Source organism: Schistocerca cancellata, chromosome 1 (assembly GCF_023864275.1).
Source record: "Schistocerca cancellata isolate TAMUIC-IGC-003103 chromosome 1, iqSchCanc2.1, whole genome shotgun sequence".
NCBI lineage: Eukaryota > Metazoa > Arthropoda > Insecta > Orthoptera > Acrididae > Schistocerca > Schistocerca cancellata.
In genome coordinates, this window is record NC_064626.1 from 203,344,114 (window position 1) to 203,368,729 (window position 24,616).

Consider the following 24,616-nt stretch of genomic DNA (forward strand, 5'->3'; position numbering starts at 1 on the left):
GGTTAGTAGGTTTGAGATGGATGGGGGTACAGATGTAGCCATCTTTGAGATGGAGGTCAACACCTAGGAAGGGGCTTGTTAGGTTGAGTAGAACCAGGTGAAATTGTTGAGGTTCTGGAGGAATGTGGATAGGGTGTCCTCACCTTCAATCCAGATAGCGAAGATGTCATCATTGAATCTGAAACAGGTGAGGGTTTGAGGTTTCCGGGTTTTTAGGAAAATTCCTCTAGGTGGCACATGGATAGCTTAGGATGGTGCCATGTGGGTGCCCATAGCTGTACCCTGGATTTGTTTAAAGGAGAAGTAATTGTGGGTGACTAGGAAGGAGGTTGTCAGTTTGGAATCTGTCGGGCGTTGGGACAGATAGTGTTCAATAGTGGTAAGGCCATGGGTATTAGAAGTGTTAGTGTACAGGGAGGTGGCACTAATAGTAATGAGCAGGGCACCTTGTGGTAAAGGGACAGGAACTGTGGAGGGTTGGTAGAGAAAATGGTTGGTATCTTTCATATAGGAGGGTAGGGTCCAAGCAATAGGTTGAAGGTATTGGTCTACAAGAGTAGATATTCTCTCAGTGGGGGGCGTTAGGCTTATGGACTAAGCATGTAGAAGGTAGGAGTGCGGGGAGTGGTAGGGGTGAGTAGAGAGGTGGATTCTGGGGAGAGGTTCTGGGATGGGCCTAAGGATTTGAGTAGTGACTGGAGGTCCTGCTGGATTACTGGAATGGGATCACTGTGACAAGGTTTGTAGGAAATATCTGAGAGCTGGCGGTGCCCTTCTGCCAGGTAATCCTTGCGGTTCAAAACAACAGCGATGGAGCCTTTGTCCACAGGTAGGCTTATAAGGTTGGAATCTGTTTTTAGATGGTGGACTGCGGATGTAAGGTTAGTTTGCATGTTGAGGGATTTGGGGAATGTTGGTGAGGCAAGGTTCAAGATTAAGAAATTCTGGAAAGTTAACGGTTGGATAGAGGAGTGAACTGAGTTAGGCAAGGTGCAATATTGGTCTTTGGTTGAGTGTGATTGGTAGGTTTAGTGGCGAGAAAGTGTTTCCACTGTAGGGATTGGAGGAAGGAGAGAAGGTCTTTAGCAAGTACTGCATGATTGAACTTGGGAGTGGGGCAAAAGGTGAGGCCTTTGAAAAGGACTAATATCTCTGTGGGGCTAAGGGTCTGTTTAGGTTCTGGATTCTGTGTGGTGGTGGGAGGCAGTTTTGGAGGATGGAATAAATGTAGTAGGTCTGTGATACAGGGTTTTTCAGCTGTGAGGGGACATGGGGGAGGTTTGTAGGTTGTTGTAGAGGTGGTGGACAGCGGTACTCCAAGGCGGGAGTAGGAAGTGAGCAGGATGGAGAGCTTTTTGACGTGGTGTTGTGTATGTTGCTCAAGTTCCTGCAGGGCAAGAGTTTCAATATGTATTATGGGTTCCAGGAATTTGAGATTGCATAGCAAGAGATTTTCGCAGATAGAGAGAAGATACTGCAAGGAGGTTTGGGCTTTGTTGACATTGTTTTCCAGTACTATGTTGGTGAGTAGCAACTTTCCTACTCATAATATTGTTACATCCCCCTGTGAATTATGTTGTTCATGATGGCAGTGGTTTTAGAAATCACACAAGGAAGTCCCTCAAAATGTCAGTTTTTGTCTTCTTGGTGTTCTGACATTCATGAACCCAGAGAGAAGTCACTAAACTATCCTTAGCAGTGGAAGCACTTGTATTCACCTTGTTTTCACTTTTTCAATGGAACAGAGTGGACTCGGCTTTTGGAGGGAAATTCTTATCTCAACAGTTTGTAACAGAAAAATGCTAATGTTAATAATTACTAATAATAAACAGTAGATCTGCTTAATAACAGCAGAAAATATACTGATTTTGTGTTGTTTATCTACATGTCTAACCCTGATATCCTGTTAGCATGTAAAAGTATATTTCACCCATCTGATACATAGCGTAGGTGAGCAATCACTTTCCTGTTGCGCATAGTGTTTTTCTTAACAAACATTCATTTCATTGTTCTTGAGTTGCTTGGAGACAAATGTAGTTCTTTAATCACGCTAATAGTTATTTCTGTTGTGAAGTATTCCAGCATCAAGCACCAAAATTAATATGTTTAGTCATGCAAGAAACTAAACTTTCCATTTAACATCCAAACTTTTTTTATGTAATTTCAAACGTTTGTTTGCATAAAATAATTATACCTTACAGAGAAACAAAAAACACAAGAAAAATAAATCACTACAGTTACATTATATGCTGCAAGCATCATCCCCAACTGACTGACTGCATCGGTAGGGAGATACAAAAATGATGAAGAGAACAGGAGGCACAAACAAACACATTCGTTGACTGACTGTTGGTTTGGGAGTTGCCCCGTAAACAACTAGCTTCCATTTACTTTCTTTTTCTGATATAAGTGTAGAGGGTGACCAAGAGATGAATACACTAAACAGATTCAGAAGGATGTAGGTTGCAGTAAGTACTGGGAGATGAAGAAGCTTGCACAGGATAGAGTAGCATGGAGAGCTGCATCAAACCAGTCTCAGGACTGAAGACCACAACACCACCAACAAGTGTACCTGTGTTGTTTGCAGTATGACTGGCACTTCACAGTAGTTTTAAATTGTGCTGGGCCGAAAAATAAAATTGAAATCACACTTTGGTTTTAAGCTATCAGTTTACAGTGTTAAATAATTTAGTTTGCTCATGCAAAAAGTAATTTACTTAATGAATTCTTGAAAGCTTATTATTTTCAATTTGCACATGCATGGTTGCACCCACCTGTGCTCCTCCTGCCTCGTCTCATACATCTTGAGTCACTCAGTGTGGGTCAACCTCACAGCTGGAACCTAATTGTGTTTATCATGAAATAGTTTCTAAAATGTCACTGGTCTTTTAACAAAACATAACAAGTCTGCGTCCTGTACAGTTATCCGAGACCAATTACATTAGTAGCTGTAATTAATTACCTTTATAGATGCAATAAAAATAATTATAATTTATTTATTTTTCAAGGATCAATCAACATGAAAGCCAGAACAAAATGTCTCTACATAATCTTGCTACAGTATTTGGACCTACATTGCTTCGACCTGGTTCAGCTAAATCTGAGTCTTCCAAACAGAGGGACCAATTGGCAGCTAGTACAGTAGATGTCATGGCACAAGCTGGAATACTGTATTATTTTCTTAAAGACTTCTCACAAAGTTGAGGTGCTTGTTTAGATGTATAACTACGGGTCAGATGGAAAGATGTAATTCTTGTAATTATTGCAATATAATGTTCCATAAATATTTGTATAAAAATTTCTATATAGTACACATGTATTTTGTATATGGAACTCTTTTTGTGATTGCGGTGCAGATAATCATAACATAATAATAAGTAAATAGATACAGTAGCTGTTTATACACTTGTAATTACTTGAATGATCTAGTCATGTACCAGAGCAAAAATTTATTGGTAGACAGAATGGTAGCTGTTTAAATTGTATGTTCTGTAAGCAGTAATTTATTAATGAGGATGACAATCTGTGTTATGTTTCAAAATGTATTTTTACTTATAATTTTGAATTTTTGTTTACTGTATATATGTGTTTTTGTATCTCTTTATATGTAACATTTTATAATTATGGGAAGACGTAAACAGAAAATGGGGGAAGTTTGCTTGACAAGCTCAAAATATGAAATGAAATGATTGTTATGTTTTCCCCCTCTCATTCTTCCACATGTCTTCTGAATTTGGTGGATACCATTTTATACTGTGACTTTTCTGTAGGATTTAAAAATCTTCACATCACATTGACAACCAATGTGAAATATTGAGCAACAGTTAGTGTGGCTGCAGCTGAAAATTTAGTACATGCCTTAGCACAAAATATGTGGATTATACACCAACTTTTTTTAAAAAAATATTTGTTGTGACATGTTGATGATATTGAAAAATAGATTGGTTGACTAAATTTTATTTTTGGAGCTATTGAAGAGGATGTGAAATCTTAACTTTCGTACAAAGATCCTATGTGAACTCTTGTAACATATTATACGTTAGTCATAGTACGGAGTGATTAATGTTGGAATGTTTAATGGAGACTTCATTTGTGATGAATAACAGCAGTGCTGATCATTTAGTACTAAAGAAATTATTAAAGTAGGAGGAGAATGGGAACTTGTTGCCAGGCAAAAACTGTCGTATTCATAATAATGGATAACCATAAAATGTTGCTGTTATGTTGCAGTTTGATGTGTAGTACTATGAAATTAGCTGCTGTATCGCCAGTGATAGGGAACTAATCAGTACTGAAGGGGGTAACAAACAAACAAGAACAACTCATAAAAGAATAGTTTTAACACTCAGGCAGCTAATAAGAGTATTTGAGTCACTTGAAAACTCATGATTAGATTTAATTTTGTACATTTGATTGGTTTGACTATGAAAGAAAGGCACAAGCTGAAGAGCTTAATGTAAACAAGTAATATATCATCACTGTGCTACAGTTGTTCTGTTGGATTGTCCCAAATTGCAGTCGCAAGCCTGTCAATTTAGTATTACCATGTCAGGAATAATTAAATTAGGCCTTTTACTAGTTTTAGGTTGGTTTTTGTTGTGGAATTCATTTGATCATCTTTCTCTATTCTACTACTGAATTCAGCTGAATTTACTAGACATATAGAAAAACATAATGATTCTGATGTGACTATATCCTGCCATTTGCAAGACTGTTCTAAATAAAATAAAAAGTTACATTATAGGAACTGAACTTACCATAATGTCCATTCTTAGTTTTTGTTGAAATGTAAATAATGTATTATTGTGGGTGTTGTGACATAACCACAGTAATTAACAGTTTTGTGTTTAATGAAATTGAAAGTTATACCAATATATTTTATCTTTGCAATAATACTAGATCTTTGATTTAATTTTAAAAAAATCTTGGTTCAACATTGCAGTTGTCTGAAACTGTATTGAGTAACACTATGGAGTATAATACTTGGAAGCTGATATTTTTTGTTACTTATCAGTCTGTTTTGTAGACATCTTGCAACCAGATACATTTGAGTTTAATATTAGTAAAAATGTATAGAGAATGCGTGACCATTATAATATATGATGGTTTGAATTAGTGTGTGAGCTGACTACATGATTCGAAAACAAATCGCATCCATAAAAACAGACTTGATGGAGCATTTTATTTTCCTCTCCCTACAAGCATATTGGCTAGAAATATAGCCACCAATGCACAACTTGCAATAGTGTAATTTACATGTTGTGTTTGAAAGCTGCAGCCACATCTATGACTAAGGGAAAAAAGTTAAATGAACTGTTTGTGGATTTGTATTTTTTCTATCAAAATGAGGGACAGTACTTTCCTCATTATTTTTAGGTGATGGAAACTCTTCGTAAATTTAAATTTGTTGTAGCTCTGTGAATATTTATTCATTTCAGGATACATTCGTTTAATGTTTTTCATTTATTGTTTTTATTTTTATCTGTTTTCTCAAAAATTTTATATCCTACAAATGCCATACTGAACTATTGCATTCATGCCAGTGAAATTAACATGTACATAATTATTCCGTTAAATTGCCTTTCATGTTAATATTGGACTTTTAATTTCTTGTAATGTCTGTGATGCTTTAGTGCAGCCTTTTATAGTAACAGACATTTTGTCTCAAATAGACTGTAAGGGTATTTAATCTTGTCTGAGTATCTATAAGTCTTGCCACAGAGTTGCAGGGTACAGTTTCTGCTATGTGCCAGAGGCTGAATACCTGTGAAGAGAGATGTGTTGAGTAGTGCCTTCTGGAATACAAATAATTGAGTTACCAATCTTCAGACAATCTTGAACGACTTCACTCTCTTCCAGTCGCTCTGCTTTTAATGTGAAACTAGTGGCACATAATTTTTTACTACCATTGTAAAATGTTACCTGTATAGTCAGCCATTTTGTTGGCAGTGTTTGTACATCTAGTTGACTCTTCCAGCTCAGCAGTAAATTAATAGGACACGTGAGAAGCGTTTAATAATTTGTGTCTGTTAGTTGCTTTATTTGTATCTTTCAGTGGAATCATGGCTTATGATCGTCCCTGTAAAAAAAAACTTAGTATTAAGGGACCAATATTGTTACAATTATCATTACATACTGTTTTCTTGTGCTTCTTATGATGTTTACAAAAATACAATCATGTGATTCCAATTATGCAACATTCCCTAAAATCATCCATCATTTGGAGGTAGCTTTTGTGATATAAAGAGGTATGCCAAAGGCAGTTTAAACCGTAAATGCAAAGAACATTTTGTGCACATATATAATATGTTGTGAGTCTTAAGCTTTTTTTATATATTGTATTTTTTTTATTGATGTTATGTATCCAAAAGAAAGCAGCTGTGAATAAACATAGATCAATAGTTCATTGAACTGTTTTATCAATCACAGATGAACCTAATTGTTTTCAAACAGTGTAACTTGACAAATTGTTTATTCTGTATGCGATATAAGAGGACAGGGTGTATACGACCCGGGACAACCGGGAGATCTGGGAAAAACCTGGGAATTTTTTAATCGGGAGAAAACCGGGAAAAATCCGGGAATTTCTTAGAATTCCGGGAGTTTTTCATTGATTTAGTTTTCAGTTAAATTTTTGTAATTTTGACTGGTAAGAACCGTTCTCTAACAAAGGATATTACTGTATCCCGCTACTGCAAAATAATACTGCAGCATTAAAACATGAACGAGAGAAAAAAACGAAAATAAAACTTAAATTGCAAAGGAAATGCGCCAGTGTTCATACAAGCGTCTACCAACAGCAAAATGTGTCAAAGGCTTTCGGAAGACTACGCAATGCTTTATAACAACAAACTGCCTTCGATGAGTGTGAGGTGACAACTGTTCACATTAAACTCATTTAATCAGTTACGAGCAGGCTTGTGCACACGCGCATTTGAGTCGCGTATGAGTAATACATTCTCCTGCTTCTGGCTACAGAAATGTGGCTGTTGGTTGTGGAAGCAGCAACCAGCCACATGGTACCCGGAAAAATTTTACTGGTGCGCCCAAGCTGCCACATTCACACGTGAGCAGCAGGCCTGGATCTAGTGGGGAGTGAGGGCAAACCGGGGTATCTGAACTGGGCGGCAATTTCGGGGGGAGGGGGCAAATTCATATCCTTGAGAAAAAAAACTTGTTTCACAAAGCACCTAGCATCCAGTGCACGTCGGTCTATCGATTATTCATATGATTTTGAAACGCACCCCTGCTGGTTTTTGAACACATTCTAAGTTGATTTCTGAATGAATTATAAGTTGATTTTTGCATGCGTGCATAGTGTACGTGATGTCTCTGCCAGGGGAATCCTCGTCACATCTAGAAATAAACATCTCTGCAGACAGAACGAGACATTGCTATACGAGCTGAGCGGAATAAAGCCGAACCGGTGAATGCCAAGTGCTGCTTGTTTATGTGGTTGATTCGGTTTGTGAATGTTCAGCGTTGTTATAATTACTAATGAAATGCATAGATTCAGACTACCAGAGTGGAAATAAATGCTAACACGTAAGAAAGATTATGTATTATTTCTCGGTGATCCAAGAAAGTGAAATTTTGACAGAAATCTTTTGGCCAGATCGCTACATGAGACAGGGCCAGTTGTAGTCCCCGGCTAGCAGCCCCTTAAGTTCCATTCTGGGAGTAGGGCGGAAAACGCATTGTACGAACACGTAATAATGCCTAACCAGAGAATAATCGCTGGATAACTAAACTGGTGATTGTGGCAGGTCTAGTGAAGTTAACCGGAGAATGAGTTTTGACAGTGGTAGGAATAGTTACAGAATTAGTGTGACAAGACTGTTTGTTAGAACTAGGAAGGAGAAGAAACGGGGACATCACACAAATTGTGAAAGAATATGACGATTCCAAATTTATACAAAAATTTCGTTCTACTACTTTTAGGTCTCGTGCATGAGAAACTGGAACGTATGAATGAAATGTGAAACTATTTCCTAACGTAAAGCTTTTTGCTTGTAGTAGGCCAAATAGGTATTTCGTATTGCTACTTCGTGAATTATATTCTGTCGTATTATAAAAATGATCATTATTGCCAAAACAGTCTCGCTTATTTGGTGTGTGTTACAATTGCTGAAATATTAGAGAGGCCTATTTTGTTTTATCCAGCATACAGTGACAAGATAGACGTAATCAGATCGAGAAACCACATCAGTCTTGGGTACTATTTGTATTAACAGCTTTTTCAGTATTAGACAACGACGTTTCTATTTTTCATGTATCAAAACGTTTGACGAACTTTGATAAGGTAATAGTCCTTTTACAGAAAGGAAAGCATGCCATGTAAAGCTGTAGCAGGATTAAAGAGAAAAATCGCTAGGACCTAAGGATTGAAGAAATGTGTACTGTCTTGCCTGTCTCTTGTCTTTACTGGTTTTAGGTGTCCTATATTTAATTTTATCTCACACAGAAGAGCAAGTTATTAGCTAATAGGCAGTAAAGAGCCCAGTTTTTCTGAAAAGTTCTTGTTCTCCTGGTTACTAATAATCCTATCCAGTATTAATTGCGAGGGTTTTTTACCAAAAAAAAAAAAAAAAAAAAAAAGAGGGCAGCATGTCAAACCGGGCGACTGGGAGCTATCAAGTGAATTAAAATACATTCACATAATTACGGAAGGGTAAACTGTGTCACTAGTTTCAGATTTGATTTTATTTCCACCTTTCTGACAGTCAAGCATTAATTGCCTTGCAGAACAATGAAGTTATTTTTGTTGGTTTGATAAATAAATTTGGCTTTTATTAAGCTTTCCTGCTGAGCCAGTCAATTTATTCCACACTATTGGCTAGTTTTGACTGTTTGCTGCATTTCAGGTGCACGTTTTCATCTTCTAGCACGTATGGTATTATGCCGTAATAAAGAACCAAACATGAGATAATACAGTACTGGTACTCCAAGAAAATTTACATCCCGAAAATCATACTGAAAAGCTTCATATCTGGTCGAAGCCTACGTCATTGAGAATCTGGGCATACGAATGTGCACTGTAAGGCGAACTATGTATTTTAGTATGGTTTATGAAATTCTGACGCTCTTGGAGTATCCTCTGATGTCTTGTTTCTTTTATGACATCATGTTAGATCTTTTAATGTTCTACACGTACGAACATCGGGCTTCCTACATCACCAAAGCTGCGCAAGTGCTCTGTGACAACTGCTGAAATGAATATAACAGCTCACGGGGAAATATTCCGAATTTTTGTTCGGAACGAGTTATTTTCAAAGTAAATTTCCTTTTATACAAGATGAACTATGTGCAAGAATGAATGATGGATTTCTTAAATCACAGATGTTTGGTATCTTCTAAAAATCAACTCTTTGATGACGAGCCATTTAGAAGAATTTCGAGCCCAGAAGGTCAGAGATTTATTCGGTATTCAATATTTTGTTGGCGTATTTGTGTGATGTATCTTACAGTGTAACATGCGCTAAACGGATCAACATTACAAGTGAAAGCTTAGCTTCTCTTGTAGCTTATTAATCTTCGAGACAAATATTATATGCGAAAGCTTTGGTTTTCTTGTAGCAACACTATGTATATTAATTTAAACCATTAACTTTTCCTGTTGGTAGAATTCGAATTTATACTTTCGTAATACGAATATATGCAGTGTACATGTTGCTGCACATCAAAGATCTTTCCAAAACGTGTTTTTTCCCACTAAGTATCGTTTTCTAAAGTGCCAGGAAATTCTACGCTGCTGTATAAAACCATATCGTATCAAATGATAAGTTTTACAGTTCCGAGGGAAGTATAATGTCTCTTAACGTGGCAAAAGCGTATTTTCACCTGGGAGAAAATGTATTTTTAACTGGGAGATCTGGGAATTTTTTCTCCTTGTCCGTGTATACACCCTGGAGGAGCATCTTACTCACTGACTGGTGAAAGATGTATCAGATTTAGTCTGATAATAGGCACATAGAAAAGAGTGGGTGCCAAATTGGAGTTTTGAAAACTGTTCTAGTTTTATCAACTTTTATACAGTATCTCCCCAAGAGAGAAAAGAAAATAGAAATGAGTAAAGGAAATGTTGCTGTTGCAGTAGTTTCTAAAATAGGTGTTCTTCTTCTGTTGCTTAGTAATTCTTTGCAGCAAATTTATTTCAGATTTCAAGATTTTACAATGTGATAACTGGATAGAGATATGGATTGCTCAATTCTAGGTGCCTAAACCACAAAACAATAAATTTTTATTGTGTTGTGCCAACTAGCAGGAATTGACCTGCTCAATAACAGAAATGACTAACAATAAACATGGTTTTTCATCATGCGGTTCTATCAATAAGTCTTCCTATAGTGGATTTATTTTCCTATTTCATTGAAAGTGGTGCTCAATATCTATGGGTATTGTGAAGAAGCCGGCCGGTGTGGCCGAGCGGTTCTAGGCGGTACAGTCTGGAACCACGCGACCGCCACGGTCGGAGGTTCGAATCCTGCCTTGGGCATGGATGTGTGTGATGTCCTTAGGTTAGTTAGGTTTAAGTAGTTCTAAGTTCTAGGGGACTGATGACCACAGCAGTTAAGTCCCATAGTGCTCAGAGCCATTTGAACCATTGTGAAGAAGATCATTCCACAGTACACAGGGCAACCATCGTATTTAACATTTCCGATAGCCTTTCACAATATTTTAGTGGAAATACGTGTACAGTGTCATGGTTTCTACATGATGATTGTATTGCTGCTAACAATATGCAAATATACTTTGTAATCCATGCTATGGTATAGGTTTTAAAAAGAGAGATGCTGTGTCATGTCAGTGGAATATGTAACTGATCAAATAGTGTTCAAAACAAGGCACTGTAGTCAACCTGGTCATCAGTTCCACATAGGTTTCTACAGTAATAAACAGTCTTTGCTAAGTTAAGGGACTGCCAGTGACAGGACTTGATGCCTGGTCCACCCACTATCACTTTCCCAAGCACTAACTGGGACACTTCTGAGAGAAAATGATTGGTGCAGTGATCATCCCTCACAAAGGAAAGTGTACAATCCAGAATCTGTGAAAAATGATGCAGTTACAGGATGCCAATAATTCCACAAAAAAAAGATTGGCAGAAACTAATCAAAATTCTGCACATCAAAACTTGACTGGTAATTGAAGAATTTCATCACTGTGAGAGTGAACTGCTTATATGTGTTTAGAAAATGAACAGTTCTATCTACCTCCATATTCTGCAAACCACCTTGAGGTACTTGGCATAGGGTACCTATCATTGTACCAGATTCTTCCCGTTCCATTCACATATGGAGCACGGGAAGAATGATTCATTGACTGCCTCTGTGCATGCTGTAATTATTCTGATCTTGCCCTCACGGTCCCTATGTGAGCGATACGTAGGGATTGTAGTGTATTCCTAGGGTCATTATTTAAAGCCAGTTCTTGAAACTTTGTTAATAGAGTTTCTTGCGATGGTTTATGACTATCTTCAAGAGTCTTCCATTTCAGTTCCTTTAGTCTCTCTGTGAAGCTTTCCATTTATCAAACAAACCTGTGAGCATGCATGCTGCCCTTCTTTGTATACTTTTGGTATCCCATGTTAGTCCTTATTGTTATGAGTCCCACACAGTTGAACAATATCCTAGACCTGGGCGCACAAGTGATTTGTAAGCACTCTCCTATGTGGACTGATTGTACGTTCCCAGTATTCTACCAATAAACCGAAGTCCACCACCTGCTCTACCCACAATAGAACCTATGCGATCGTTCCAGATCATATCTTTACAAAGTGTTACACCCAGGTATTTGTATAAGTTGGCTAATTACTACAGTGACTCATTGATATTATAGTCATAGGATACAAGGTTGCTTTTTTCATTTTTTTAAGTGCCCAATTTTACATTTCTGAACATTAAAGCAAGTTGCCAACCTTTGCACTACTTTGAAATCTTATTAAGATCTGACTGAATATTTGTGTAGCTTGTTTCAGATAGCACTTCATTACAGATATCTGAATCATCTGCAAAAAATCTGAGGTTACTATTAATACTGTGTGCAATGTCATTAATATACAACATGAGCAGCAACGTTCCTAACATACTTCCCTAGGGCACATCTGAAGTTACTTCTACATCTGATGATGACTCTCCATCCAAGATAAGATGCTGCATCCTCCCTACCCCATATGATCATACTTCTGACAGTAAGGGCAGGCGTGGTACTGATTATAAAATGTAAGCTTTCACAACCAGAATTGTCACAATTAATAAAATATTCCAGGCTATTATGTTGTGGTCAAAGGGATTTCACTTTAAAACCCATCATTTCGTCCACATCTGCCGAGGACATTTTCAAGAAGGATCGTAGCTTTGGCGAATGTCTGATTCTCACCCTGGCTCGCTACTGACTCATGCTTTTTGGAAACCAAGAAATACTGCATCTACCTGACTGCCTTGCTCAATAACTTTTAGTATGTTGTGGCAAAAGTTAGTTGAGTTTCACATGATCGATGTTTTTGGGATCCATGCCGGTTGGCACTGAGGAGGTCGTTCTGTTCAAGATAGCTCATTATATTTGAGCTCAGAATATGTTCTAAGATACTACAACAAATTGAAGTCAAGGATATTGGATGGTAATTTTGTGGATCACTTCTACTACCCGTCTTTGTAGATGGGTGTGACATGCACTTTTTTTGCTAGAAGTGGTTGCAGTCTTTTGTTCAGGGGATCTGCAATAGATTATAGTTAGAAGAGGGGCTAACTCAGATGTAAAGTCAGTATAGAATGTGACAGGTATTCCATCAGCCCTGGAGCTTTGTGCAGTTTTAACAATTTAAGCTGTTTTTCAACACCAGAGACTAATGCTCATTTCATTCATCTTTTCAGTAGTACAAGGATTAAATTTGGGGACTTCTCCTTAGTCTTCCTTTGTAAAGGAACAGTTGAAAACAGAATTAAGCATTTCAGTTTTTGCTTTGCTACCCTCAATTTCAGTTCCTGTCTCATTTGCTAGGGACTGGACACTAACTTTGTTGCCACTAACAGCCTTTGCATACAACCAGAATTTCTTTGGATATTGTGAAATGTTATTTGACAATATTCTGGTACGGTAGCCATTGAAGGCGTCACGCATTGCTCTATTGACAGCAAAACAAATTTCATTCAGCTTCTCTCTATCTATGGTCCTCTGCTTTGTTTTATGTGTATTATGCAGTAGTCTCTGTTTCTTTAGAAGTTTCCTTAACAATGACTGTATACCATGGAGGTTCCCTCCTCTTAAGAACTGTTCTACTGGGAACATTTCTGTCCAGTTCATGGTCAACTATTCTCTCAAACTTGAGCCATACTTCCTCAACATGCTCGTGCCCTGTGCTGAAAGTTTCAAGTTCTTCATTGAGATATGACACTACTGACTTTTTATCTAGTTTACTTAACATGTATATCTTTCCACTTGTTTTATGTGTCCTTTGTATTTGAGTAATCATTGTTGCTACAATCTCGTCATGGTCACTGATACCAGTTTCATAGTGGACACCCTCAGAGAGGTCAGGTTGTTTGTTGCCATTGGATCTAATATGTGATGAGTAGGTTCCTAACTATCTGTTCTATGTAGTTACTGACCATATAGTGGAGATGCTGAGTCGCAGTAGGCACAACAAAAAGATTCATACAATTAAAGCTTTTGGCCATTAAGGTGTATGTGTGTCTACTGCTGACAAAGGCCTTAATGGCCGAAAGCTTTAATTGTGTGAATCTTTTTGTTGTGCTTATTGTGACTCAGCATCTCCACTATATGGTGAGTAGCAACTTTCCGTCTCTGGTATTGTTACATTCCATCCTGGATTTTCCATTGTTCTACGTAGTTTTCAGAGAAGGCATTTAGTAATGTTTCACAGGATGTCTTATCACGCCGACCACTAACAAAATTGTGATTTTCCCAACTACTGTAGGATTGGGGAACTTATGTACAACTGAACTGGGGTTTTCTCTAAAGTTTTTGGTTACATCAGGAAGTGAGTCTTGTGGGTGATAGAAGGATCCAGTTATCATTTTGTGCCCATCCCTGACACTGAGCCTAACCAAATAATCTCACATGCAGCTTCAATTTCTATCTCGGTGGATTTGAGTTTCTTGTCTGCTGTGACATGTACACCATCTACGTTTTCCACTTGCATATCCTTATGACATGCATTTAAATTTTCCCCAAAAATCTCTCTGCTATCAATTTCAAGTTTCAACCAGCTTTCTGTACCTAGTATTATGTGAGTTTCACTGCTTTTCATGAGCGCTTCAAAATCTGGCACTCTGTTGCAAATGCTATGGCACTTTACCATTAAGATTTTGAGTACTCTCACCTGTGGGAGGCATTTCTTTCGATCTCACACTGATACTTCTGGGTGTTCTACAGCTGTTGTTATCCTTCAAAGTCTCTGGTTCAGCCCTACCATTCGACTCAGAACCAAAGGGCCACAATCAGTTCTGGAACAATGCTGCAAATTGTGAGCTTTGTTGAAACTTCATGCGCAAGGCTGGTCATCTCAACCTTTTCTGCCAGTCACTGGAACAACCCAAGTATGACCATAGAGCCTAGACGAAAGGCATCATTCATTCAGCTGTGTGCCACAATCTGCAGCTGGTGGCACTCTGTTCCCTCAATGGCTGCCGGAATAGCTTAGATGTACCATTGATGGAAGGATCCAGTTACTATCGTAGCAGTATGCTGACATTAGCCTGCAACTGTTAATGAGGCTTGTCAAAAGTTAGCCAGTAGCGAACTGGACACATAACTGTGTAATATTGTGGGGTTGTGGGCAGTGAAAGTAAAGAACATTGAAAAGCAACTGTGGAACTGCCGGCTACATCATTTACAGTAGTCAGTGTTGAACTTCGACCCCCTATTTTTCAGCCGGTATAAAAATGCAGCATGTTGATGCCAAGGACAATCAGTGAAGAAATAAAACAGGCAGACATCACATTTGGTGCCCTTCCGGGTGAGGACTATTGTACACTCCTGGAAATTGAAATAAGAACACCGTGAATTCATTGTCCCAGGAAGGGGAAACTTTATTGACACATTCCTGGGGTCAGATACATCACATGATCACACTGACAGAACCACAGGCACATAGACACAGGCAACAGAGCATGCACAATGTCGGCACTAGTACAGTGTATATCCACCTTTCGCAGCAATGCAGGCTGCTATTCTCCCATGGAGACGATCGTAGAGATGCTGGATGTAGTCCTGTGGAACGGCTTGCCATGCCATTTCCACCTGGCGCCTCAGTTGGACCAGCGTTCGTGCTGGACGTGCAGACCGCGTGAGACGACGCTTCATCCAGTCCCAAACATGCTCAATGGGGGACAGATCCGGAGATCTTGCTGGCCAAGGTAGTTGACTTACACCTTCTAGAGCACGTTGGGTGGCACGGGACGTGCATTGTCCTGTTGGAACAGCAAGTTCCCTTGCCGGTCTAGGAATGGTAGAACGATGGGTTCGATGACGGTTTGGATGTACCGTGCACTACTCAGTGTCCCCTCGACGATCACCAGTGGTGTACGGCCAGTGTAGGAGATCGCTCCCCACAGCATGATGCCGGGTGTTGGCCCTGTGTGCCTCGGTCGTATGCAGTCCTGATTGTGGCGCTCACCTTCACGGCGCCAAACACACATACGACCATCATTGGCACCAAGGCAGAAGCGACTCTCATCGCTGAAGACGACACGTCTCCATTCGTCCCTCCATTCACGCCTGTCGCGACACCACTGGAGGCGGGCTGCACGATGTTGGGGCATGAGCGGAAGACGGCCTAACGGTGTGTGGGACCGTAGCCCAGTTTCATGGAGACGGTTGCGAATGGTCCTCGCCGATACCCCAGAAGCAACAGTGTCCCTAATTTGCTGGGAAGTGGCGGTGCGGTCCCCTACGGCACTGCGTAGGATCCTACGGTCTTGGCGTGCATCCGTGCGTCGCTGCGGTCCGGTCCCAGGTCGACGGGCACGTGCACCTTCCACCGACCACTGACGACAACATCGATGTACTGTGGTGACCTCACGCCCCACGTGTTGAGCAATTCGGCGGTATGTCCACCCGGCCTCCCGCATGCCCACTATACGCCCTCACTCAAAGTCCGTCAACTGCACATACGGTTCACGTGCACGCTGTCACGGCATGCTACCAGTGTTAAAGACTGCGATGGAGCTCCGTATGCCACGGCAAACTGGCTGACACTGACGGCGGTGGTGCACAAATGCTGCGCAGCTAGCGCCATTCGACGGCCAACACCGCGGTTCCTGGTGTGTCCGCTGTGCCGTGCGTGTGATCAATGCTTGTACAGCCCTCTCACAGTGTCCGGAGCAAGTATGGTGGGTCTGACACACCGGTGTCAATGTGTTCTTTTTTCCATTTCCAGGAGTGTATTTGGGCGCAATAAACTAGGACTCACGAACTTTGAACTGTGAAATCAAGAACAGTTTACAACGCAGTGATTTTAACGACAGAAGTGCAACAGCCAATCAGCACGTGAGTTTCATGGCCACAGTATGACAGCAACCAATCAGCAAGTGGGTTCTATGGAAGCAGCCACTGAGTGCAGGAACAGCCAATCAGAACGCAGGTGGACACAGCTGATCGGGATAAACAACACGCATGCAGATGATGAATTGAGATGGCAACTGCAGCAGCAGGAGACGAGTGAATAAAGAAAGTACATAATTTATACGAGGTGCATTCAAGTTCTAAGGCCTCCGATTTTTTTTCTCCGGACTGGAGAGAGATAGAAACATGCACATTGTTTTAAAATGAGGTCGCGTTCATTGTTAATACGTCCCAGAGATGGCAGCACCGTACGGCAGATGGAATTTTACTGCCAGCGGCGAGAATGAGAACTGTTTTAAATACTTAAAATGGCGACATTTTCCTTACTTGAACAGCGTGCAATCATTCGTTTTCTGAATTTGCGTGGTGTGAAACCAATTGAAATTCATCGACAGTTGAAGGAAACATGTGGTGATGGAGTTATGGATGTGTTGAAAGTGCATTCGTGGGTGCGACAGTTTAATGAAGGCAGAACATCTTGTGACAACAAACCAAAACAACCTCGGGCTCGCACAAGCCGGTCTGACGACATGATCGAGAAAGTGGAGAGAATTGTTTTGGGGGATCGCCGAATGACTGGTGAACAGATCACCTCCAGAGTTGGCATTTCTGTGGGTTCTGTGCACACAATCCTGCATGACGACCTGAAAATGCGAAAAGTGTCATCCAGATGGGTGCCACGAATGCTGGACGACCACATGGCTGCCCGTGTGGCATGTTGCCAAGCAATGTTGACGCGCAACGACAGCATGAATGGGACTTCCTTTTCGTCGGTTGTGACAATGGATGAGACGTGGATGCCATTTTTCAATCCAGAAACAAAACGCCAGTCAGCTCAATGGAAGCACACAGATTCACCGCCACCAAAAAAATTTCGGGTAACCGCCAGTGCTGAAAAAATGATAGTGTCCATGTTCTGGGACAGTGAGGGCGTAATCCTTACCCATTGTGTTCCAAAGGGCACTACGGTAAGAAGAACAAATTCCTTCCTGCACTGCAACAAAAACGTCCGGGAAGGGCTGTGCGTGTGCTGTTTCACCAAGACAACGCACCCGCACATCGAGCTAACGTTACGCAACAGTTTCTTCGTGATAACAACTTTGAAGTGATTCCTCATGCTCCCTACTCACCTGACCTGGCTCCTAGTGACTTTTGGCTTTTTCCAACAATGAAAGACACTCTCCGTGGCTGCACATTCACCAGCTGTGCTGCTATTGCCTCAGCGATTTTCCAATGGTCAAAACAGACTCCTAAAGAAGCCTTCGCCGCTGCCATGGAATCATGGCGTCAGCATTGTGAAAAATGTGTATGTCTGCAGGGCAATTACGTCGAGAATTAACGCCATTTTCATTGATTTCGGGGGAGTAGTTAATTAGAAAAAAAATCGGAGGCATTAGAACTTGAATGCACCTCGTAGCAAAAGCCGTTTTATATTAAATGATACATAATGAGTGCCCTTAACAAACAAGACAGTGTGATGGAGGAGAATGGACAATAGGGCAGTGATGTGATTGATAACAAGCTGTAGAGGTTAATGAACAGAAAGACTTAATGAGGACTGATTTGTTAGATGATAATGGTCATAAATCAAACATGAATGTAACTTTGAATGATGGGGACAAATGAATGATAAAAGCGTCATCTACATTGTGTGATGCTGTGAGCGAAATAGACAAAAACTACCGAGTTGGGTGAAATTTTGAAGGTTAAGGAGAAAAATTCTAGCAGTGAAAGTCAGCAAAGGCAAAAATTTATGGTAGACAGAAAACTGGAAGCGATGTTAAGACAAATTATGAGTACGAAAGAAGACATTAGTAGGAGTACGAAAGAAGACATTAGTAGGTTGGAAAATAGTATAAAGAAAGTAGTACATAATACTAAAGAGAAATTAACATTAAAGAGTTGCAAATATGTAGAAGAGAGAAAGAAACTTTGTGATGACTATAATAGGAGTGTATTGGCTTCCGAGAAACAGTGTAAAGATGAAGTCAAAGCAGCCAGGAATTTTGTGCTGAAAATAGGGTTAAACTTGAGAACCACATCGATGAGATTTAGAATGATTTAGAAATAGAGGTAGAAACCAAGAGTGCAGTAGTGGTAGAGGAAAATCCAATAAATGAAAATGTAGATTCAAAATTGACTGAATTTGAGAAAAAGGTGGAAGAGGTACAAAATTTAAAGCACAGAGAAAGTGACAGTGGGTCTGATTCTGACAGTAGTCGTAATGATGATAGGAATGATGAATCCAGTTGTGATGAAAACGAGGTATTTGAATTTATCATCGATAATGATGGCAATGTGTTAAGTAAAGAAAGAATAAAGGAGGATAATATCAGGCCTAATGAAGAGTTAGAGTTGAATGAGAGTGGTAATGAGGAAGAGGACCATGCTGTCTGTCATTTGACTGTGTCTGATAATTGTTTTGGTAAGCAGGATGATAGTTTTCCCAGGGAAAGGATTAATGAGGGCTTGTTGTATGAATAAGATCACATGGTAAGTAAAAAAGGAAGTGTAGCAACCTGTAATAACAGCAAGTATACAAGGTATACATGTTAAGTGTTTACTGCACAGTGGTACTGATTTTAATGGCATTTCAAAGGCATTTTTTGAATCTATTAAGAACACAGAGGGTATAGTAGTGATGCAGATTTCTGGAATAAAAATTATTGGTGCTACCAGTAAGCTATCAAAGAGTGTGAAATGAGAGGTACTATTAACTGTGGAATTGCCAGAACAGCTGTTGGAATGCAAATTTTTTGTGATTCAAAATCTCAGCATTGATGTAATATTTCGGACTAATTTCTTGTGCAATTAGCAAGTAAGGGGTTCAACATTCTATGTTGGCTTCATTATGTGGCAATAATGCTTTCCCCAGCTGTCTGTCTCATTTTCCATGTTTCCTGAGGCAGTCAAACTCTTCTCCTATCATGTGTGTAGTTTATAAATGAATTGGAAACATTCTGTCTTTGACTTTCAACTGATTTTGTACAGCAGGATACTTTAGTTTATGAATATTTTAGAAAAGGTTTCTCCAATGTTATCTATATATACTACGTTGTGTTACTGATAAGTAATGGAATCATAAAAGAATGGGAGAAAAAGTTATATAAAAAGATAAGTAGTGGTATTTGGTAAAAATCTATGAGATACTGTGTTTATTCTGGTTCTGTGAGATATGACAAAAGTAAATTGTTATCACGGTTAAAGAATTCTTTCAAACAAAGAGGTAAGGTAAACAGAAAATGAAAAGTGTCAGCATATGTGTAGGAGAAGGTGCAGATTATCTGAAAACTGTAACTAACATATGGAGTAATCAGCTCATGTGTGAAATTAGCATAATTTGGTGCAGCAGCAGAGGCAATATGCAGTAAAAATCATCTTGAATACTAGATCCTAATATTAATTGTGGTATAATAGAGGTGTGTCATTGTACAGCTTCTAACATCAAGGAAATAAAACTTTAAACATAGTTGCCTGGAGTAATGTGTGTGGAAAGAATAAGCAAGATTTGAATGTATATTGCCCTTCAGGCTAGAATCTCAAGCACTTTGATGGAATACAGTGAAATAATAGTTTATCTAAGTGATAATTTTGTCTGATCAATAATGAGAGTTAAGTTTGCCTTAGCATGAGGATCTGTTACTGTGGAGTGTTTTTGAGTAGAATCAATTTTGCATTGTATAAGCGGAGCAGTTGTTTGTTTATTAGATAATGAAGCCACAATGAAATAATAAAAAAATGAATAATGTTAGGGTCTTAATGGTTAGGGAGCCTGTCTCTGCAGTAGGGATATTTTTTGAGAATGCACTCCACTAACTAATGAGGTGAGAAATGTAAGTAAAGTAATGGAGATGACAGACATGACTCAATAATGAAAAAGGTAACTGTCTACAAACAAATGTGGTGTAACTATATTTTCTGTTTTTGTGATAGGCAGTATTGGTGCAATTCATGACACTGCAGCTGGAATGAGAGCTTAACAAAAAGAGCAATATTTTAGTAAGGTATATGTCATATAATGCTGCATTATCAGATCTATAGGTCATCTGAAATCTTCTATTTGTGTTCTGAGGAATTATGCGCTTAAAGTGGTAATACTGGAATTAAGAAAAGTAATTTTGCAGATTAACTGATAACTGTAGTGCTAGAGTGATGTGAATATTCTGACAGGTGAAGTACTTGTTAACATTTTGTGAGGACTTATTTTTCTGGTTGAATGAGAGTAGTACTCAGAGCTGAGTGAAGAAGTAGGGCAATGATTTGGTACAACTTCCATCCCCTTAATTTTGATTTGAGTAGTAATTAAGTAATGTGATGGTGACTATTCCTTTTCCATAATGTAATCATTAGTAAATCTATGCTACTGTAAATCTTGAGTTTTTCCTATTTTGCGAATGGTAAAAAAACCAAAATCTTTCAAGTTTAACCAATGTGAGACAGAATTATGACATAGTGTAGTGTGCATCTGATTTTAAAATTTTTTACTAGTCCCCACCTATTGTACTATAATTAATTTTAGTGCTAATTATTGTGATGTTATGAGAACTGTGTCATGTATTTATTTATGAAGTAATGACTATTATTTGCCCTTAGTGTGAAACATTTTTTCTTTATACTTAGAAACAAGTGCTTCCGGCGTTGCTCTCCATGCCGTATACTAAAGAAGAGTATTTTGTCTAAATTTTTCATGTACTGTGGCAGAGGAGAACCACCTCCAAGGAAACTGATAGCAGTGCATTTTCTTACTAACTGCCACTTGGGCCTGTTGAAGGCGTAAACAATGTAGTGAGAAAATATGTTAAAACTCATTAAAAGAGAGAAAGTACTTGTGCAAAATACTAAACATTCAACAAGTGAAATTTTCTGCCTGATAATGAACTGCAAGGCACAGTGCAGTTTAAATTTTTGCAACCCATGATGATTTATTTTTTTAAGCAATACAGGACTTGTATAAAGTGATATGTATCTTAGAATGTAATCTTTGACTTTTTGCAACCCATGATGATTTATTTTTTTAAGCAAGACAGGACTTGTATAAAGTGATATGTATCTTAGAATGTAATCTTTGTTTATACAAAAATGACAGTATGTAAATATTTTGTATGGGAATTTCCTTACGGCCAGTTCATATAAGAAGGAATTTGAAAACCATATGTGCAGTAGCCACCAGAAAGATCGCGGGAGGCGCACATCAGCACGCCGCGTCACGGACGGTAGTTGCCGCAAATAGAGTCCCGTCCACCAGAGGGCACGCGAGAATTCGGCCGCGACCTCTGCCAGCAGATCAACAACAACAACTCAGGCATCACGGGCCATGCCCAGTCAGTTCACATCGGGCATGCCTATGAGACAGTCCCGGCCTACTCTGAAGTGCGCTGGAAAACGTGAATCATGTTACTACACAATTGGCGACGAGTAGGGTCATTCTTTCACGTGTTGCGTCATTGTTCCTGTTTCGCAGCTTATCCGCGGCATGGAGGAGTTAGTGCGGGTTTTGGTTGAGCAGCAGACGGAGCTCATGGCCACCATGAAACAAGTGCTTCCGGCGTTGCTCTCCATGCCGTCTGCTCCAGCGCCGTTCCCTCCTCCCTTTCCCCCGCATGACGAGACGGCGGAGGACTGGGACGCGTATGGACATCGCCTTCAGCAGCATTTCCAGGTGTTTCATGTTGCCGATGCGGTGGTATGTCGTGCTCTTTTATTGTCTTGGATATCTCCCTCGCTGTATCAAGTTTTGCGGCAGCTAGCGCCATTGCAGGAACCCTCATCCTTGTCTTTTGACACATTGTGTTCATTACTGTCTTCATATTATCGCCGCCGCACGCATGTTGTGGCGGCTAGGGTCGAGTTCTATCAATGCAAGAAGCAGCCCCATCAGTCTTACTGGGCGTGGGCCGCTACCCTGCATGGTCTTAGTCGCAAGTGTCATTTTGTCACGGAGCAGTCGCGAGAGTCGTATGCCCACGTTATGGTGCGCGACGTCATTTTTCGTTCGGCCCGATAGGGAGGTCCAGCAACGGGCCCTGCAGTTAGAAGACCCTTCCCTCGAGGAAGTCCTGTCCATTGCTCAGTCGTATGAAGTCTCTCACGCCACCGGTCAACAGTTGGAAGCGTGGTGCGACGTCGCGGTGGTTGAGGGCGGCGTGGCCGCGTCCACTGCGTCCGCGGTGGACGACGTGCGAGCGGTACAATCCGGCCCTTATGGCCACTTCCACACGGCACGTAAACAGAGTTCCAGCAGCCGGCCCCTGTTACCGTCCTGTGCGTCGTGCTATATACATCACTATCTGTCGGAGTGCCCCCAGTGTTGGGCCGTTTGTCGCAAATGTAATAAAAAAGGACACATTGCTAAAGTTTGCCGCTCAGCCTCAAAAGAATCGAAGGAAGCAGTTACAGAGGACATGGACGTTGACATTCAGGAAGTTTCATCGGGCCAGGCTCCCGACGCACCGGCCCACAAACTCTTTATCGAGGTGTCGGTTCGGTCGTGCCGATTACAACTGCAAGTAGATACGGGCGCGGCAGATTCTTTGTTGAATGCACAAACTTACTCCGACCTTGGGTCGCCCCCGTTGGCGCCAGTTTACCAGCGTCTACGTGGTTATGGTAAACAGTTCATTCCCCTACTGGGTCAATTCACTACCGACATGACTTACAAATCAGTCACTCGGCCTATTACTTTTATTGTTGTCAGTGATGCGAGCTCCGCTAACCTTTTTGGCTTGGATGCCTTTCAAGCTTTCGGGTTTTCTATCACTGACACCATACAGTTGGTCTCTGAAGACGTTCCCTATCAATCATTAGAATCTTTGATCTCTGACTTTCCGGATATCTTTGAGGAGGGCCTGGGGCGTGTTTCAGACTTTGAAGCTCACTTAACGTTGAAGGCGTTTTCTACGCGCGAGGCAGATCCCCTTGGCTCTCCGCCCTCAGGTAAAAGAAGAGCTAGACCGGCTGATAGCCCTAGGGGTCATTCTTCCCATTTCTTCTAGTGAGTGGGCTTCGCCCCTCGTTATTGTCAGGAAACCCTTGGGAAAATTACGTCTTTGTGGCGATTTCAAGGCCACCATTAATTCCCAATTGGTGGTGGACACCCATCCTTTGCCTTGTGCTGATGAATTGTTCTCCGCCGTAGCGGGAGGCCAATATTTTTCGAAAATCGATCTTTCGGAGGCTTATCATCAGATACCTCGTGATGGGGACTCCAAGCGGCTGGCGGTTGTCAACACCCCATTTGGCCTTTACCAATACCAGCGGTTGGCCTTGGCTATATTCCAGCGTTATCTTGAGCATGTCACGTCAACAATCCCTAATTGTATTAATTACCTGGATGACATAATTGTCACGGGCTGCAGCACGAAGGAACACTTGCACAACCTTCGCACCCTCTTTCACAAATTCAGGTCCGTGGGCTTGCGTTGCAACCTGCGTAAGTCAAACTTCTTCCAACCGTCCATTGAGTATGTGGGCTACACAATCTCTCGGCACAGCGCCCAGCCGCTAGGAAGTTTGGTCCAAGGTATCGTCGACCTTCCGCGGCCCGCTTCGCTGATGGAGTTACAAGTTTTTTGGCAAGGTTGCCTATTACCATCGGTTCATTCCCAGGGCTTCCACCATCGCCTGCCCTCTGTACTGCCTTCTGCGCAAGGGTGTTCCTTTTGATTGGTCACCTGCATGCGAGCGAGCATTCACCTCATTGAAAGGCCTCCTCACGTCAGCGCCGTGTTTGGCTACTTTTGACCCCAATAAGCCGTTGGTCCTGGCTACAGATGCTTTGCAGTATGGGGCGGGGGCAGTCCTGGCCCATCGCAACGCAGATGGTTCCGAGCAGACACTGGCGTTTGCGTCTAAAACTCTTAGTCCCGCACAGGCCCATTACTCCCAGGTAGAAAAAGAGGCTTTGGCCATTGTCTATGCTATTACCAAGTTTCACCCCTTCTTGTATGGCATGAAGTTTCAGTTAATCACTGACCATAAGCCGTTAATATCGTTATTTGGCCCCACCTCTCAGATTCCGGATAGGGCGACCCAC

The 24,616-nt window shown here is 40.6% G+C and overlaps 1 protein-coding gene across 1 annotated transcript in view; it reads left to right on the forward strand.

Annotated features, from left to right (window-relative positions):
• Positions 1-6,406, forward strand: part of LOC126168550 (active breakpoint cluster region-related protein) — a 130,425-nt gene extending 124,019 nt beyond the window's left edge. Inside the window, exon 16 of the mRNA XM_049920565.1 lies at positions 3,009-6,406. Coding sequence (XP_049776522.1) covers positions 3,009-3,204 — 196 coding nt within the window. The 3' untranslated portion in view covers positions 3,205-6,406. The remainder of the gene's footprint in view (positions 1-3,008) is intronic.
• Positions 6,407-24,616: the final 18,210 nt, after the last annotated feature.